This window comes from Mercenaria mercenaria, chromosome 1 (assembly GCF_021730395.1).
Source record: "Mercenaria mercenaria strain notata chromosome 1, MADL_Memer_1, whole genome shotgun sequence".
Lineage (NCBI taxonomy): Eukaryota > Metazoa > Mollusca > Bivalvia > Venerida > Veneridae > Mercenaria > Mercenaria mercenaria.
In genome coordinates this window covers 109173088-109192634 of record NC_069361.1, presented here as the reverse complement: position 1 = coordinate 109192634, position 19547 = coordinate 109173088, and the positions used below count along the sequence as shown (strand labels likewise).

Sequence of the window (19547 nt, the reverse complement as noted above, 5' to 3'; positions counted from 1 at the left end):
TGACATCATTCTTGTTAATGTGTGACCATGGCATTGAATCCATTGTAGGGAATTTGATGTGACTTGGTATAATGCATGTCTATTAGAAGAAATGAAAAATACAGTAACCTTAAGTCTACATTTTCCCAATTTTTAGACTAAAAACATTGATCAATGTGCCCTTTGCTCTTGTTCATATTTAATATTTTTAAAACAATTTCAGTTTAAATCTTTTGATATTTTTCAACAATGCAGTATTTTACTCTTCACAGATGACTGTTAAAAAGACATTGTCAAACTTCCGTCGTACACACCACGATAACTGGCATGATCATAAACTCATGTTTACAGATGACCAGCTTGTAATTCTAACTGACCTGCTTGTCTCACCAAACTATTATGCTTGATCAGAGTCATCATTCTAGGTAGGTATGTATTAGCTATAATGCTTGATCAGAGTAGATTATAAGCCCTCCCTGAAATAAGCCCTTAAAGCCCAGTTATGTTAAATCTATACAGTCGAAGCTGTCAGTAATGACCACCATTGGAAAGTGAAAAAAATTATTGTGGTCTTATAAAGTTCTGTCCAAAATTCGGCTTGTACAGAGAACTGTAAAGTGTCAGTTTCAAGTCAATTTTGATTTATTAATTGCTCAGCTAACTATTATTAGCACTTTTGTGGGAAAATAAACATTAGGGCTTTACAACCAGTATTGATCCAGATCAGCTGGCGCATCATTGCATTCTGATCTAGATCCAAATTGTCCACATCAGTTGCATACAAGTGCTGAAATTGTTGAACAAGCAGTATTGATGTTGGAATAAATGAATAGTTGTGATGTGCCTTGGTCTAGATCCATGCTAGTTGTAAAGCCCTAACATTGATTTTTTTCACAGTGGCGCTCATATTTTCTATTAAGGTTTGGTTGGAGTGAAATAACTATGATATGATCCACAGACACAGGCATATGGTTTTTGAATATTGCCTGCAGAACTAACAGACATCAAACTTTAATGTATAGAAGCTAATTATCAGCTTAAAAATTGTAAACAGAACATTTGGGAGGGAAATATACAGATGATAATATAATGTGATTGGCAATGGAAGTAAATCTCTCTTACATTGTTTTTGGTGATAGTTTGGTTCGATCAGCAATTAACTGAATGTTTTAATTGGAAAATTCATTGGCTAGTAACATTTATTTTGTCCATTGCTTATTTTAGTGTGGTACTTTTATGCTCCACGAAGGGCGAGCATATAGTTGCCGCTTTGTCCGTCTGTCTGCCCGTCCGTCACACTTTTTCTGGAGTAGAGCCCGAAAAGTATTAATGGCATTTGATTGAAACTTCCCATAATGATAGAGGCCTTTGAGACAAAGTGCAATGTCAAAGAAACATAACTCTACCTTACCTAGTTTTTGAATTATCTCCCTTTATCATATAAGTTACCTGAAAACTATTAGTGGCATTTCACTGAAACTTCACAAAATGATAGAGGCCGTTGACAGGAAGTGCAGTGTCAAAGAATCATAACTCTACCTAGTTTTTGATTTTGAATTATCTCCCTTTATTATACAAAATAAGGCTTGTCTGGAGTACAACTTGAAAAGTGTTAATGGCATTTGATTGAAACTTCACATAATGATAGAGGTCATTGAGATAAAATGCAATGTCAAAGAACCATAACTCTACCTTACTTAGTTTTTGAATTATCTGCCTTTATTTTACAAAATAAGGCTTGTACGGAGCATTACTAGAAAAGTATTACTGGCATTTCATTGAAACTTCACAAAATGATAGAGGCCATTGACAGGAAGTGCAGTGTCAAAGAACCATAACTCTATACTTTACCTAGTTTTTTTAATTATCTCCCTTCATTGTACAAAATAAGGCTTTTCCGGAGTATAACTTGAAAAGTATTGATGGCATTTGATTGAAACTTCACAGATCATAGAGGCCATTGACGGGAAGTGCAGTATCAAAGAATCATAACTCTGCCTTACCTAGTTTTTGAATTATCTCCCTTTATTATACAAAATAAGGCTTGTCTGGAGCATTACTTGAAAAGTATTAATGGCATTTCGTTGAAACTTAAAAAATGATAGAGGCCATTCATGGGAAGTGCATTATCAAAGAACCATAACTCTACTTTACCTAGTTTTTTTAATTATCTTCCTTTATTATACAAAATAAGGTCAAGGCCATTGAAGGGAAGTGCAGTGTCAAAAAAGAACCATAACTCTACCTAAACTAGTTTTGGAATTATCTCCCTTTATTCAGTTTTCTTCTTTTTTATGCCCCCGAAGGGAGGCATATTAGTTTTCAACTGTCCATCCGTTAGTTCGTTCGTTCGTTAGTCACAACGCACTTTACTCGCCAACCACTGCACACAGGACCTTCAAACTTCACATGCTGATAGTACTTATTGAGTACACCACCCCTACTGACTTTGGGGTCACCAGGTCAAAGGTCAAGGTCACAGGGGCCAACGTTAACTTTTTGCATGAAGGCACTTTACTCTCGAACCACTGCACCATGGACCTTCAAACTTAACATGCTGATAGTACTTATTGAGTACACCATCCCTACTGACTTTGGGGTCACCAGGTCAAAGGTCAAGGTCACAGAGGCCAACGTTAACTTTTTGCATGAAGGCACTTTACTCGCCAACCACTGCACCCAGGACTTTCAAACTTCACATGCTGATAGTACTTATTGAGTACACCAGCCCTACTGACGTTGGGGTCACCAGGTCAAAGGTCAAGGTCACAGGGGCCAACGTTAACTTTTTGCATGAAGGCACTTTACTTGCGAACCACTGCACCTAGGACCTTCAAACTTCACATGCTGATAGTACTTATTGAGTACACCACCCTTACTGACTTTGGGGTCACCAGGTCAAAGGTCAAGGTCACAGGGGCCAATGTTAACTTTTTGCATGAAGGCACTTTACTCGCGAACCACTGTACCCAGGACCTTCAAACTTCACATGCTGATAGTACTTATTGAGTACACCACCCATACTGGCTTTGGGGTCACCAGGTCAAAAGTCAAGGTCACAGGGGCTGACATTAACTTTTTGCATGAAGGCACTTTACTCGCGAACCACTGCACCCAGGACCTTCAAACTTCACGTGCTGATAGTACTTATTGAGTACACCACTCCTACTAACTTTGGGGTCACCAGGTCAAAGGTCAAGGTCACAGGGGCCAAAGTTAATTTTTTGCGTGAAGGCACTTTTCTTGCGAACCACTTCACCCAGGACCTTCAAACTTTACATGCTGATAGTACTTTATGAGTACACCAACCCTACTGGTCACCAGGTCAAGGTCACAGGGGCCAACGTTAACTTTTTGCATGAAGGCACTTTACATGCAAACCACTTCATTCAGGACCTTCAAACTTCACATGCTGATAGTGCTTATTGAGTACACCACCCCTACTGACATTGGGGTCACCAGGTCAAAGGTCAAGGTGCTGCGGGGGCATTTGTCACCATTAGTGACAGCTCTTGTTATTATCATTATTTTTGTTTTGTTTCTAATACGTTATTCCCTATATTGGGACAAACACATGCATCGGGGAGCATCATTCGGTTTTACCGATTCCTTGTTTCTTACTGTTAAAAATGTATTATCTACACTAAAACACACACAATAACGTGGAAAATATTGTTGCATACCCATAAATATCTATGTCCTTGACCCAGAATTGCATAGAAATTATCACATGTAAGATAAATTATTGTTCCTCCAAATTTCTTATTATTATTTCCATGATTTGCAACAGAAAAAAATACAGAGTGGAATAATTCTAAGCATTATTAAATGTTATACAAATGTAGCTTATGGGATTTTATTTTTGATATTTTTCAGAAATACTAGATGCAGAGAGAAGACACAAGAACTGAAAGAGACAGACTGTGTCCCTACCACCAGATATATATGTAGAGGATGCTGTTAAGTTTTAAGTTCATACAAACCATGTTTAAAGTCTGAATACATCTAATTTGTGGTATTTCCTTGCCTTGTGACCTATTTTACAATGATTTTATTGTAATAATAATTAGGAAGGAAAGATGATACTTAAAACATAAATTTGGTTTTGTGTTTCTAAATCATTATGTGTAATGTTCAGTGGAGAGGTGCTGTGAGCATACACTCCTTTGTATGTCAGAATAAAGACGGATGTTCTAAAACCCTTTAATGATTGAACATTATTTTCAGAGATAGTATAGGAGTAATAATAGAGGGATCTTTAATGAGTTTTAGAAAGTGATCTATAAAGTTTGGAAAAAAAAGAATGATTACTGAACATTTCGGTTTTATGTCCTTATTAAACATCTTGTTGCTAAATTGTTAAGCAATAAATATTAGTGAGTATGGAGTATTTCTTTGACAAAGAAAGTTGCGTAATTATGCCAGAATGTTGATTTTGTTTTTGTTTCAGCTAAAGCTGTATTAGATACCTAACAATGTTTGGATATATTTTCTTTATACTTTTAAACTAAAAAAGTTTATATGCCGTTATTTTATGTTATATGTTTGGATGATATAAAAAAAGTTGCAGTTAACTGTTTAATATTTTAAACTTTGGCCTATGTACCTATTTATTGATATGTATACTAGTACATAATATTTGTCTTACTAAAAACTTGTACAAAAGTGATGGAAGAGTGTTGAAAGGGGGACTAGGACAGAAAAAAGAGAAAAGAAAATAAGATATTGAACAGAAATTATGCTAATATTGTTGAAAGACATACTTAATTTGAATTCATGGTGCTTTTTTAGCTGACATAAAAAGTATTCTATACACTACATTTTTAAAAAGAAATCTACTGTATAAGTGGCGATTTGAGCAATGTGGATATGTTTTCTATTTCTGTGATTGTTAAATATTCCCAGAATACTACAACAAACAATTAAGTTTACCTGATGTAAAGTGTGATCTGAACTGATCATTTATTGATAATTGTTCTGTTATCCTTAACTGCTGCTATACAGTTTATTTACCCCATGTAGAAAAAAGATGCAAATGTTTCCACATGCAAGATGACCTCTTTCAGTTACTGTGAATTTTTTCTGGTGCAAAAATCTATTAACTTGTTTTTGGTTCATTGTCCACATGTGATTCAGTTCATGTGGGCATTTCTTTCAGCCCTGTTAATCAATAATTTAATTCTTACAAATGTTTGAAATAGTTCCTGGGGTCATTTTAGTTTGAGTGAACAAAGTGAAATATTCACACATCTCCTTAAGGTTGTTCTGCATGTTAAGATAATATTTTTATGCAATGAGGAACTTGACTAAAATGCTGATGGACTAAAATGCTGACATTTCAGCTCCGTAGAATATACTTAGAAAAGTCAGCAAATACAAAAGATGTTTGATTTTTTGGCTAGAAAGATTTGAACCTCATGTAAGTTTTTATTCTGAGAAGCTATGGGAAAATCACAATTCTGATGACATTTTTGCAAAAGGTATTACTTTTGTTATTTTTGTGAAGTAAAATGTATAGGTCCATTAAGCTTGTTTTAGAGATATTTGCACATCAACAAATTTCCAGGCATGATGTTGATTATTTCAGTTTATGTCATGGTTCAACATTTCAGTTATCACTTTTTATCTTTAGAAAGAAATTATTATTTCTGCTGTTATAAATGTACACACGGGATAACATTTATATTTAGGATGATTTTTTCTTTCCATATTTTGGGTCCAGACTATCCTATGTTATTAGGATAAATGATGTTGTGTCATGACTTCCAGTTTATCAGACATATAGAACTACCTTAATAAGATTCCTTTGCAGTGCTTATTTGACCATGTCTGTCTACTGACAGTTTATTTAACCTTTAGCATGCTAGATAAATTGTCGTCTGCTGGAAATGTCGTCTGCTAAAATTGTAAAGTTCATTCAATTTGCTCCAAAATTGGAAGAAATATTGTCAAAGTAGCAAACAGCTTGGAACCTGATCAGACGCTGATTTAATCGGCGTCTGATCTGGTTCCAAGCTGTTTGCAAAGGCTGTTAAATTCGCCTGAAGCAGGCTAAGGGTTAATATCTGCTTTTCTTTTATTTTTCCATTTGATTGATTTTCTCTTTTTTTCATATGATTTTTTTTGTGTTATGTTGTACAAATTGTCTAAAAATAAAGAAAGGAAATGATATAAGCGAGATACTTGTCCATTATTTTTTGATATTTGTCATTTTAGAGGGGAAAGTAAATACAATTGGTGTATCCACTTTGAGATTGAGTCCCATTAGGATTGGAATCTCCTGTTAGGCAGTCACCAGTGATGGTTCCATTCTGTACCTGTGGTACCTGTAGTAATTACCAGCTGTGAATCTAATTTTGATACCAGAAATAATGCCCAACTTTTGTTCTACTTTGGTACCGGAAATTATACACTGTTGTAGATCTACTTTGGTATCTGAAATAATGCCAGACTGTGATTCTACCCAGTTGTAGTACTGCTTTGGTACCTGAAATAATGTCCAGCTGTTCCACTTTTGTACCTGAAATAATTCCGAGGGTACCTGAAATAATGCCCAACTTTTGTTCTACTTTGGTACCTTAAATTATACAAAGCTGTTGTTCTACTTTTCTGCCTGAAATAATTCCCAGTGTACCTGAAATAATGCCCTGGTGTGATTCTACTTCGGTACCTTAAATAATACCCAGATGTGATTCTACTTTGAAACCTGAAATAATGCCCTGCTGTTGTTCTACTTCGGTACCTGAAATAATGCCCAGATGTAATTCTATTTTATAATGCCCAGATGTGATTCTACTTTGTTACCTTAAATAATGCCCAGATGTAATTCTATTTTGGTACCTTAAATAATGCCCAGATGTGATTCTACTTTGGTACCTGAATCAATGTCCAGATGTGATTCTACTTGGTACCTTAAATAATGCCCAGATATGATTCTATTTTGGTACAAGAAGTAATGCCCAGATGCGATTCTACTTTGGTGGTACCTGAAATAGTGCCAAGTTGTGGTTCTACTTTGGTACGTGAAAAAATGCACTGCTATGTGAAATCATACGAGACTATGGTTCTTCCTTGTTACCTGAAGTAACACCAAGAAAAAAACGTACCCAGCTGTGGTTTTACTTTGATACCTGAAATAATACATGGCAATGTCGCTACTTTCGTACCTGAAATCATACCCAGCTGTGGTTCTTTGGTACCTGAAACCGTGTCCAGATGTGGTTCTTCTTTTTTTGATACTTTAAATCAAATCCAGCATTGATTGTAATTTGGTACCTGGAAAGTTTAAATTTAAGTTGTAAATGAATGTGAATATCTGAAGTTACCCGCGTACATTGTTTACATCACTAACTAAAACACCTGATAGTTTGTTTAAGGTAGTGGATCTGTAACGAAAATCGTCAAGTTATGTGTTCTCCATATGCTTTTTCTGCATTTATTCGTTTTTCATGGACAACAATAATCGTGTTAAGCTGTAGTTACGTTCAGAGCATGTTGAATTGCTTACAAATACATAATTACACAGACATGCAGAGTCATTACCTATCCACTACCTTAAAATGTTGTAATTACATTTGATGACAGTGACTTTTTATGTTACACTATTTGCAGCAAACCACTCCTGAACAATCAGAAAAATGCTACAAAATGACTAAAAGCATAAGAAACACTTTCAAAAAGAATAACTGAAATAATGAATAAAACAACAGTCTATTATGTTGATACACATGTGATACCAATTTAATGTAACTTTATGTAATTTCTCATTGTTGGATATATAGTTTACATTTGATATATTAAATTTTGTGTAAACCAAGATAATCATCATCATTGAGAACAAGAATAACTTTAGCTAAAAAGCCAAAACTTAACATCTGAGATAACGTTTCTTAATGTCGTAAAGTTTCTTCAAAATGAATGTATGCATTATTTTACTCTATTTTATTGCACTACTAAACTTTCTAGCCGGGCGTCAGCACGACTTATAAAATAATTTTAAGTGTAAGCCATGACAAAAGTGTGCATGTTGTGTATCGAATAAATGTTTTAAACAAATGGAGTCATCATGATTTTGTCTGCCTGATCAGTTGTCGGGAAAAGCATCCTTTTAGTTTTTCTTTACTTTTGACCAATGTTTTATGTTGGCATCAGTTTATTGGTCAGTTCAGAGTTGTTTCCCTAGACTTTCTTGGGTAGGTGAAGGAATATCCAGCTGTGGTTTCTGTTTCTGTTCCTCAGTTGCGTTGATCAACAAGGTATTGCTCTAGTCTGGTAATGGTTTTTAACGCTTGTGTGATCTTCGTTACAGCTTTGGATCTGAATTAATGGAATTGTCAACTAAAAGGTGAATGAAAGTGTCGTCATCAAAAAACGTTGTAAATCAGAATAAAAGAGCTCAAATTAAACTATGAAGGACTCTGGTAGTTCTGTTTCCCAGTCCAAATCCGAATGAGAGCTGTAAATGACGATCGGCTAGGTAAGATGAAAGAGAGGTTTTACATTACACTGTCATGACCGTGTGTGCCGACACGGGATTTTCTTGCACATGCACGGACAATCAAGATGGCGAACAACGTGAGCGGGAGTGCGTATTTGTCTCGTTTTTGTATCGTAGCTTATTAATAACTCTCGCTTATATCGCATGCGGCACAAATTCCGGTTTCGCTAAGTGCATGATCTCTTCCAGAAAAGGCTTTCCGCCTAAAACTATACATGGCTGACAGGGTGACTTGTATAGACCGCTATAAACAGTACATCCGGGATTCACAAATCAAGTGTTCTCGCACAACCGATTTCATGCACGCCATAAAGTATGCATCAATTTATACATTTTGTAGGGCGTCACAAGTCATAACTTAAGAGTCACTATTCATTTAGTCAAAAGTCACAAGTCCGTAACGAATATGTTTCTCACCCTTAAACGATACCCAGATCGCCAGGCCATGAGGATTCACTAATCACGTGTTGTCACATTAACGTCTTCATCTGCGTTTTGAAGTGCGCGTAATTTAATACATTTTAGGGGAAGACAAGTCAAAATGGCCCTCCTAGACTTCGATACTTATTTTTATCTTCGAGTTTGCTCAAGGTACAATGCAGCTTATTCAATATCTGAATTTCAGTTTTTGAGCTGACTCCACGTACCCGGGTAAAAAATACAACAAATAGTCGAAATTCAGCTTTTAGAAAATTTGAATTTCGATCTTTGAGCTAACACGGAATTTAAAGCTAGCTCGAAGTCCAAGATGTAATGAAGTTCGATGTTCGATGTTCGAGTTAAGCTAGCTCGAGTTTTTATGTCTTTGCCACGGTTTGATAATGATAACTATCAGAATTGATACCAGTATATAGAAGTTTATTTAATCATTACTATTATTATTTAACAAAGTATTATAATAGTAAAATCTTCTATTTATGTCCTTGTTTAGGGAACTGACTAATCGGTGGTGATTTATATGAGCCTAAATTGTGTGTTGGTATTTGTTATTTAATTATTAAAATTTAAGATATGAGCCGCACCATGAGAAAACCAACATAGTGCATTTGCGACCAGCATGGATCCAGACCAGCCTGCGCATCCGCACAGTCTGGTCAGAATCCATGCTGTTCGCTTTCAAAGCCTATTGCAATTAGAGAAACCGTCGGCGAACAGCATGGATCCTGACCAGACTGCGCGGATGCGCAGGCTGGTCTGGATCCATGCTGGTCGCAAATGCACTATGTTGGTTTTCTCATGGTGCGGCTCAATTTATCAATATATATCAGGCCAGGAAAAATGCCATTGCTCATGTTATACCATACCCCTACCTTTAATACTGCGGGAACCATGGTACCCAGTAGGAAATTAAATGTATATATGTGTGTGTGTGTTTGTGTGTGTGTGTGTGTGTGTGTGTGTGCGTGTGTGCGTGCGTGTGTGTGTGTGTGTACAAGAGCATTTTTGTGTTTTACATTACATGCCTTCTGTTGCCTTTGCGTATGTAAGGGTTTCACCTGGTGGGGATAACTTTTATTTACACTGTCCTGTGGCTTTGGTACAAAGTGGGGGTAAGAGTGAGGTTAGGTGCACCATAAACCGGTTTAAGCTCCCCAGTGGTGGTTTTGCCACTGACCGTTCTAAGGCTGTGCCCCACTGTGTTCCTTTGTTTGTTTGTTTTGTCCTTGTGTGTTTGCTTTGTCTGTGTGGTGTGCGTGTGTTGATCGTGTGCGCGTTTGGGGAGGCTGCAGAACGCGGCTTTCCTTGTTGGATATTCTTCATTGTTTTAATGGTTTGATACATCTTGTAAATTATTTAAAAAAAAACATCTACTGAGTTTCGCAAGAGTTTGTGTCATAATCCAGCTTGCCAAACAATTTCAGTTGAAGAACATAAAGTAAATATATTGCCAGCGCAGTAGTAATTTTTGCGGGAACCAGTTTGCTTTTCATCTAAACTATTGTTTTCTTGCTAACAAATAGTTATACTTTGTTTCGATATGGATGTGAAGAACTTTCCGAAACAGCTTGGAATTGGTCTTTAGGGTTTCCCTTATTTGCATAAATATAGATGATAATATCCTTTAACCAAGACTTTGGAATGGAACCAGTGTTGAAGACATATTAAATAGATGTCAGTAAAAGGAGCGAAAAATAATCTCGGATAACTTGATGTACCCATTAATAATATTGTAAAAAGGACTTGACGCATCAGAGTGATGGAACTTTGAAAAACATCATTATATTTCCTCTTCTGTTATTGGGACATTGAATAAAATATTTGGGGACATTAGAGGAGGAATGTCATGCTCAAATATTCGGAAATAAATTCATTTATTTGCCTAAAATGCTCGTAAAAATATTTCACAGAAGGAGAGGGGTCATCTATTTTCTTCGACTAAAGACAACTAAGATATTTCCAATGCTTTTGAGATATTTGTTGTTCAGTTGTATTAGTTCAGTTTGATTAGATATATGATGCTTTTTAATAAATGTTTCATAGTTCTTTTATGATATAGAATAACAGTTTAGCTTGCAAACGACGAACACATTTATAGTGCTCATTAATTTGTTGTTTCTTGCTCAAACATTATCAAACCAGTTACACAAGTGTCCAAGAAATGGTTTCGACCTAAAGAGGAGAAGCACATGCGTATTTTCTACCATTTCAGATGACAATTATGACGTTGTAATGTGAGACGCTGTCACATATTTTCTGTTATTTTTGCGAGATTGTGACTTATGATTTTATTCGTTATTAGCATATCTGTTTTTTTTGAGTAAAAAAAAGATGAGTTATTGCCATCATATGATCGGCGTCGGCGTCGGGATTGCCTGGTTAAGTTTTATGTTTAGGTCAGCTTTTCTCCTAAACTATCAAAGCTATTGCTTTGAAACTTGCAACACTTTTTTACCATCAATAGCTGACTCTGTAAAGCAAGAAACATTACTCCATCCTGCTTTTTGCAAGAATTATGGCACCTTTTGGACTTGAAAAATATCAGATTTCTTGGTTAAGTTTTATGTTTAGGTAAACTTTTCTTCTAAACTATCAAAGCTATTGCTTTGCAACTTGCAACAGTTGTTTACCATCATAAACTGACTCTGTATATCAAGAAACATAACTCCATTCTGCTTTTTGTAAGAATTATGGCCCTTTTTGGACTTAGAAAATCATGGATAGGACAATATTTCTATTATACAGAGACAAAAAATCAGATGAGCGTCTGCATCCGCAAGGCGGTGCTCTTGTTAGTTCGTACGATAATCCAAATTGCTAATGATAACTTATGAAGCTCTCTCAGTTATGAAACAAAAGAATTAATGTTTTATTACGTATAATAATTCAACCAACACGGAGCGACACTGTAACTGTTGTCGTTGAGATGTTGTCACATGTTATCTTTGATACACGACTTACGTTGAAACGTAGCGCAGCGAATCTGCCGCAGCGTTACTATTTTCCAGGTCACTATTCATACATATTGTTGAATCAATGGCATTTTTAACTATAACTTGTGTCGTCAGCAAACAACAGAAGGCCCTAGATTTAACCCTGTAGAACTCTGGCAGTTATGCTTATCCAATCCCAATCAGAATGGGAGCTGTTAAGGACAACGGTCTAAATAAAATGAAAACATATTTTATATTATACTGCGATGATTGTGTGCCAGCACGGGATTTTCTTGCAACGGCATGAACAAACAAGATGGCGACTGATGTGAACCAGACAAGGTGTTCGTATCCTTTTGCTGTCTTATGTTACTTATAAGTTTCTCTAATATATGTATTGCACGCGCCTTTGCTAAGAGCCAATGCATTATTCCTTCCACAAAAAGACCAGAAAGAAATTTACACCCTATCCATAGGTATACTGTAAGCACCATGGTACCCAACGGGAAAACATACTAGCTTATTTCAATCGCGTATTTCTGATCTTGGCAAATGGGTATATAAATATAGAACAGGGTGAATTAAAAAATACTGTCACTGAAACCATTGTTTATAACGACACGGGATATTCAAGAACTTGTAAGTGGATGTCTTCTCAATATACTTGTGAAAAATCGATATAATCCAGTTACATCTGATCAAGTTATCCTCTGTTGAATTATGCGCACCAGTGGTTATAATTCAAGACTACAATGAACATGAACGTAAAAATTAGAAACCAGATCTTACATCAATACATAGGTTTATTTGCGGGTATCTCAAAAAAGATATTTTTCCGAATAGTATCGTATCCATTGTACATATATTGTAATGTTAAGGTTTCGATGGAGGCCTTGAGAAACAAAAATCAAACAACACCAAATCATAGAAAGAAAGAGTTGTTTGACATGAAAATTGAACAGCATGTAAAACATGTATATTACTTTACGAAACAAGCGTCAGTATACTGATATAAACATTGAATTCCGGAAAAGGGCTGCCTAAAGGGGCTCCACTTCCGGACAGTTAAACGCCTTTAAAAACTCACCATTTTCAAAGAACTGTTACACATGTTTGTTTTGATGCATTTGCAATAGCGTGCGAGTGGTGAAATTTCACGTAACAAGGTGGAGCATAGTTTTCAGCAATTGTTTATCTTTTTTTCTTTACAAATGGCATTCATTTTCAAAGGGAGACAACTTTTTCTCAAAGATTACTTAAAATAATCGGAAAAAGTTGTTTCCCTTTGAAAATGAATGCCATTTGTACTTAAAATAATCGGGAACAGTTGTCTCCCTTTGAAAATGAATGCCATTTGTAAAGAAATAAAGATAAACAATTGCTGAAAACTGTGTTCCACCTTGTTATGCGAAATTTCACCACTCGCACGCTATTGCAAATGCATCAAAACGAACATGTGTAACAGTTCTTTGAAAATGGTGAGTTTTTAAAGGCGTTTAACTGTCCGGAAGTGGAACCCCTTTTGGCAGCCCTTTTCCGGAATTCAATGTTTATATCAGTATACTGACACTTGTTTCGTAAAGTAATATACATGTTTTACATGCTGTTCAATTTTCATGTCAAACAACTCTTTCTTTCTATGATTTGGTGTTGTTTGATTTTTGTTTCTCAAGGCCTCCATCGAAACCTTAAAAAATCAAGGGGGTCAAAATAGTCTTCAAAACAGTAACTGTACAGGCAGACCTGCAAAGTAAAAACATTGCTGTCGTTAGGGGTATGACAGAACAAGATGATCCCTTGCTAAAGAGAATGCTCGCAGGTAAATGCTAAGCCGCTAGAATTGCCATTGGTTCTGCTACTGTTTAAAATCTCAACAGTACACTAAGGGGAGACTACTTTGCAGCATTTAGGTCATAGATAGCAAGATTCCAACGATGTGTTTCTGTGCAGGGAGAATACTTTGAGGGAATGACATGAACATTGCCTTCTTCCGATCGATAATTTATGCATACGAAAAACAATGACAGAATTTACTGAATCATCCTCTTAGCTTCTATCTCAGGTCCTTATTTGCCGTTTTTCGTTAAGTTAGTATATCTTGGTCTGCCAGAATAAACGAAATTTTAAAAATAATTCGCTTATCATGCATTCTTTCTGTCTATATCAAACTGTTCTTTCTAAATAAAACACTAACACACATGTAATGGTATTGTTTTATTTCACTAGGTAAGTCTACCAGATGAACATATATATCATTCATTTGATGTTTCTCACATTATTCAGTCTTCGCCTGAAAAAAGTAAAGCGACAACCTTTATGGACGCTTGAACATTAGAACAAAAATATACTACTACTAAATTATACGGACGTATTTATACAAATATGGAATATGATTTATGTGTGAAATGTCTTCAAAGTATTTCTGAAATCTTCGTTTCACTGAACAAAAATATACTACTATTAAACTATGTTGCTTACGAACATATTTATACAAATATGGAATATGATTTATGTGTAAAATATCTTCAAAGTATTTCTGAAATCTTCGTTTCTATGATATATTTCGTATATAATCGATCCATAGAAACCAACTCTTACATAGGTCTTAATATTATTTATTTATGCATCATTTGATGCAAAAAGTCTCTGTGATCTGTATAATCGCCGAAAGTATATTACCGCCCTTCTTCCAAAAATGGTTTCTTTCTTGCAAATGCAATAGTTGTGGGAGTCGCAATAGCCGCCAGTGTGGTTCAGGGCAATACAATGGGCTGCACAGGCAGCGTCACCGAGAAATCCGCCATCGATTTGTCCAGCTTCGCATGTTAACCGCTTTGCAGCTTAAAAGATGATCAGAATAGCAATGGAAAACATTTAATCAATATAAGAAATACATTTAATTTCATTCTAATATGGCTTGACTTGTTTGTTAGTTTAAGAAAGAAGGAAGTCAAGCGTTGAATATTCTGTGATGTACGACGTTGACACGCGGGCAGCTTAGAAAACATTATGACATCAAATTGCCGCATGACGTCCAGTTAATCAATACCTGGTTGAATAAAGATAAGCATATGTTTATCAATGTATTTCAATGTATGTGTAAGTATGAAAATAAACAAGACCTTATTGGTTCATCAGTCAGATGCTTGAATATTTCGCCATATTAGAATAAAAAGGTTTTATCTGACATTTTGCAAATGTTGTATCTACATACTGGAAATATATTTCGCGGTAAAAGGGTGTATCTGAATGAAGGTTTGTGGTAAAAGGGCACATTTGTCAGTTCTGAATGGTTTTGAGAAGTCGTCTAGGAGTAGTGAAATAAAAGGTCCTATTTGACAGATAGGCCATTATTCCTCCAAGCAGTTTGATAAAATGTGACACATAAACCCGTTTGTCAATATCAATTATAGGTGCTGAGATATCAAGTGTAGCAGGGAAGCATTTGGTAGCCCCATGATAAATACATTGCTATCATTTTGCCAAGAAATTTGGCAATGGACAATGCAAGAAGTTTGTAAAACGACAAAATTAAAAAAAATATCCAAGGAAATCTGGAAATGGTTTGCGGTGAGACGGGGGTATTTAGAAACGTAGTAGAATTATTGAAGTACACGAGGAAAAGGAAGGAATCGACAGATAATTAGATGGTATAGATAAGGCATACGTATCAATTGGACCTTGCAGCCACTTAAGGCTCTTGTAAATTGCATGGTGATTCGTTAGACCAACTCCTTTCAGATAATTAGCAGAAACTTTTACAGTTACTGCACATGGAAATTGCTACTTATCGGCTGATACAGGGAGTGTTACGGACTTTGCTTTGAAATACATAGATGAAGTTAGAAAACATTCGTGTCTATAGGGTACGTAATAATGGACCATTTCTTACCATTTGTAATAATTAGGTAAGAAGTAAAAAATTCAAATGATGTTTTTGTTTAAGAAGTGGATAATGTTAGCTAAAAAGTTCAATGGAAATCAAGCATAGCATTCTGTTTAGTTGTTGCTGATAAATTGAATTGCATCTTAGGATATTCTTCAGTTTTCTCAAATGATAACATCAAACTATTTATCTGGGAGAAAGATGGTTTTTAAAAAAATTAACAAAATACATAACCTGACAATTAGACAAGATGAACATTTAATTATGATGTAACAGAACCAGACACGGTTTAATCATATGAAAGTTTTATACAGAATATCCAAATGCAATTTAGTTTTGAACTTATTACACCAAGGAAAAACAAAATCTTATATGAATATGATATTGTTGAGCATGCCATTGATATAGCAGTAAACTGTTACGCAACACAAAAGAGCCTATCATTAAGGTCTTAAACGAATTTTAGAGAGCTGTCAAGCAGAAAATGAAAATAAATTGTATGTGAGGGCAACTCTTCTGTTCGTAAAAGACATATGCAAGTTGTACTATCAAATTTGGGTAAAGTTATGAAAGACCTTAAAAGAGTGCAATTCCAATTTTTGACCGTTGTTTATTCATGTGTGATGTTTTTACAGAAAAAACAACACAGTTCGTAAGTAAATTCGGTGAAAACAGAACAAATTGAAATTTCAACAAGACTGTTCGAGTCTGTCCTGTCTTCTGTAATAAGAAGCTTGACAGAGTACATAACCTTATGCGTAACAGTATTGCAAGGAAAGTGAATAACAAGAACAGAATTGGTCGACAAGAATGGAATCGCATTATACTAGGAAAGGACTGAAAAAAGGAGTATTTGGCCAAAGATATTGATATAAAAATATAAAAGCTTTACTTAACTTGGTGTGAATATAAAGGCTTCATACCAGTGAAAGAGGCCCAGTATCATTTTATAAACCAAAGAAGGATTCATCTATACCAAATAAACCTGGCATCAAAATGCGCCGTCCGTTTAGCTCAGTAGGGAGAGCGCAGATCTACGGATCGCAGGGCCGCGAGTTCGACCCCCGGGCGGGTCGTATATTCTCCGTGACGATTTGATAAAAGACAATGTGTCCGACATCATTCGTCCTCCACCTCTGATTCATGTTGGGAAGTTGGCATTTACTTGCGGAGAACAGTTTTGTACTGGTACAGAATCCAGGAACACTAGTTGGGCTAACTTCATGCCGTCACATAACTAAAATACTGTTGAAAAACAAAACGGCGTTAAACCCAAAACAAACAAAATCAAAATGCTGGTATGTTAATAGATGCCATGATAGAAGAATATGAAAGTCAACAGAACAAAAAAAGTGGAAAAAAGGCTAAAGAGGACAAGAAATATAATGTTGCAAACTATGAAACACAACTTCTTACAGTCAATTCATAGCCAAATGGAATATGATCTAACTTGAATAGTCTAAGAAAGATAGCATCCATTTATATCCCTTCACAATGGAATATTTTAATAAGCATGGCGTGAAAAAACTCAATATGGTATAATCCCTTTAATTTTTGTTACTTAAAATCGCTAGTCACATCCTTTAACCTGCAATCGACAGAGACAGGAGATAAAAGTTAGATGGATGCGAATTGAACAACAGCAACTAGTGACACCATTAGCTAAGGTTGTGAACCCTTAATAGATAATTCGTGATTTCAGTTCATTATGTGATTTCGGCATTTACTGGTTGTTGCGAGAGTCATTGCTGATATGAGCTACTTACATAGCTGAGGAATGCCAAAATCACTGAAAAACGAAAATTGCCTATAGTCATTACAAGTCCACTACCTCCGCAATCGTTAGGCAAGAAAGAATTCATGAATGAAGACATACTGCAAAAACAAAGCACAATAATGATGGCCTACATGTAACTCAGAAGAACACATTTGCTACCTCTTAGATTTCTCTGTATCAATACGGAAGAAGATTTACTTGCTAAATCTATGTGCAAAAGACATGAGTTCTGAAGACTCCCATTCAATGAATTTGCCAACCAGCAGAAATTACAAGGACATGATTCCTGAACTCCCTGATTATGATAAATATGAACATAATTTACTATTAGATGACATTTTGTTCTAAAAGGGGAAACACTACTTGCATCACAACTTAGGTTACTCATGTTTTGCTGAAGCCGTCCCGGCTATTATGCACACAATAAGCAATATTGCACTGAATCTCGCAAACATTATTGATTCTAAAATAATAAAGAAAAAAAAACTTTTAAAAAGATTTTGTCTATTGTGTTAGGAATTATTTAACGTACGGTAAATTTACATTAATTTCTCCATTTGTCGTAAACAAATATAGGAATATTGATCACACACGTTTCTCTGTGGAAGAAAGAACTTTTCAGTATATTTTTACGTAGTTTTTTTACATATAGAAAGTTTTTGGAATTATTTAAGTATGTTTTGTTGCATCGCTACTTTAATATATCAGCTTCTATCAATATATTTATTTTGTATTACTACTTGCCACTAATTTTTCAAGCACTAACAATGAGGAACAAAATATTTATATTTACTTACTGTATAAGATGTGGTTACCTATCTTGTAATGCCTGCCTTGGCAATTGTTATTTCCTTAAATACGTTCTACTAATTAGTCGGTTATCACAGATGCATTTCTAAATGTCGCCTTATCAGTCAGACATTAATGTCCAATAGAAAACTTTGAACAATTTTAGCTGGGTTTCTTCCTTTTGCAAAGTGTAAGAGTTTAAGGACGATAGCACGACCTACTTTTACAGCCAGACGAACTAAATAAATGAGGCTTTACTTAAAACTTTCTGATTTTAGTATAATGATTATGATCTAAATGATTCCAGTCAACAAAATAGGCTGCATTGATCGGTAATTTGATGATAAAATGAACTTCGACTGAACAGTAACAGAGGGGACACATCCATGTCCTAATTATAATATACAAGAGACCCACGATGGACCTAGACAGCTCGCTAAAGAGTCACAGCAAACAAGTATAAAGATATATTTGGAAACTTTTCCTAAATACACTCTAGCGTTCATGATGTTATTTTACAAGAAGGAATTCTTTTATAAATAATATTAAGAAGAAACTATATTGTTTTATATTTTCAAACGTTATATCCCTAACAGCCATGTAGGGCCTATTTTGCCAGACTGAGTTTCTCTTGATTAGCGCACCTATTTCTGTTGCTGCTTCACAAGTTTTACGGATAAGGATTAAAGAGGCATCCCTCTAAATGCATAATCGCCATATCATTTTTTTTCGGGTAGAACAATATGCAATATCAACATACTAATCAAAAAGATTTAGATTGATGTTAATGAGAATAGTATAGACTACAGTTTAACTGTTAGTTATTTTACACCAAATTTAACTACGTGAATGACGCATTAGGTAGCTTATAGGTGGTTCGCGGGGTTCCTACCAAAATTTCGAAGTATGAGATATAAGACTGATATTAGGTATGTATGTACTAACATCTCCTGTCTTTCATTTGGAGAAAAAAGAAAATCGTTCCGAGTCCACATTTCCTTTGAAGAGCGCCACCTGGCGGCATATGTATTTTTCAAGGGAAATCGCCGTTTTACTGTAATAATCTCATTAAAATTAATGTTATTACATTTTTTCAAACTCAGGAATATAGCTAAATTCAATGTTATTGTGTATATGTTGCGTTTTGTAAATTATTTCATTTGGAAAATGCTTAGATAAAGAGATATCCGTAGTAGGGGTGGGGAAAAATAGCGAAAATATTCAATGTATTTCATGGCCGTTTAGCCG

The 19547-nt window shown here is 35.3% G+C and overlaps 1 protein-coding gene across 1 annotated transcript in view; it reads left to right on the top strand.

Moving 5' to 3' along the window:
- LOC123526956 (proteasome activator complex subunit 4B-like) overlaps positions 1-4283 on the top strand; it is a 73748-nt gene extending 69465 nt beyond the window's left edge. Inside the window, exons 47-48 of the mRNA XM_053528603.1 lie at positions 252-404; positions 3856-4283. Of these exons, the coding sequence (XP_053384578.1) occupies positions 252-386 (135 nt within the window). The 3' untranslated portion in view covers positions 387-404; positions 3856-4283. The remainder of the gene's footprint in view (positions 1-251; positions 405-3855) is intronic.
- Positions 4284-19547: the final 15264 nt, after the last annotated feature.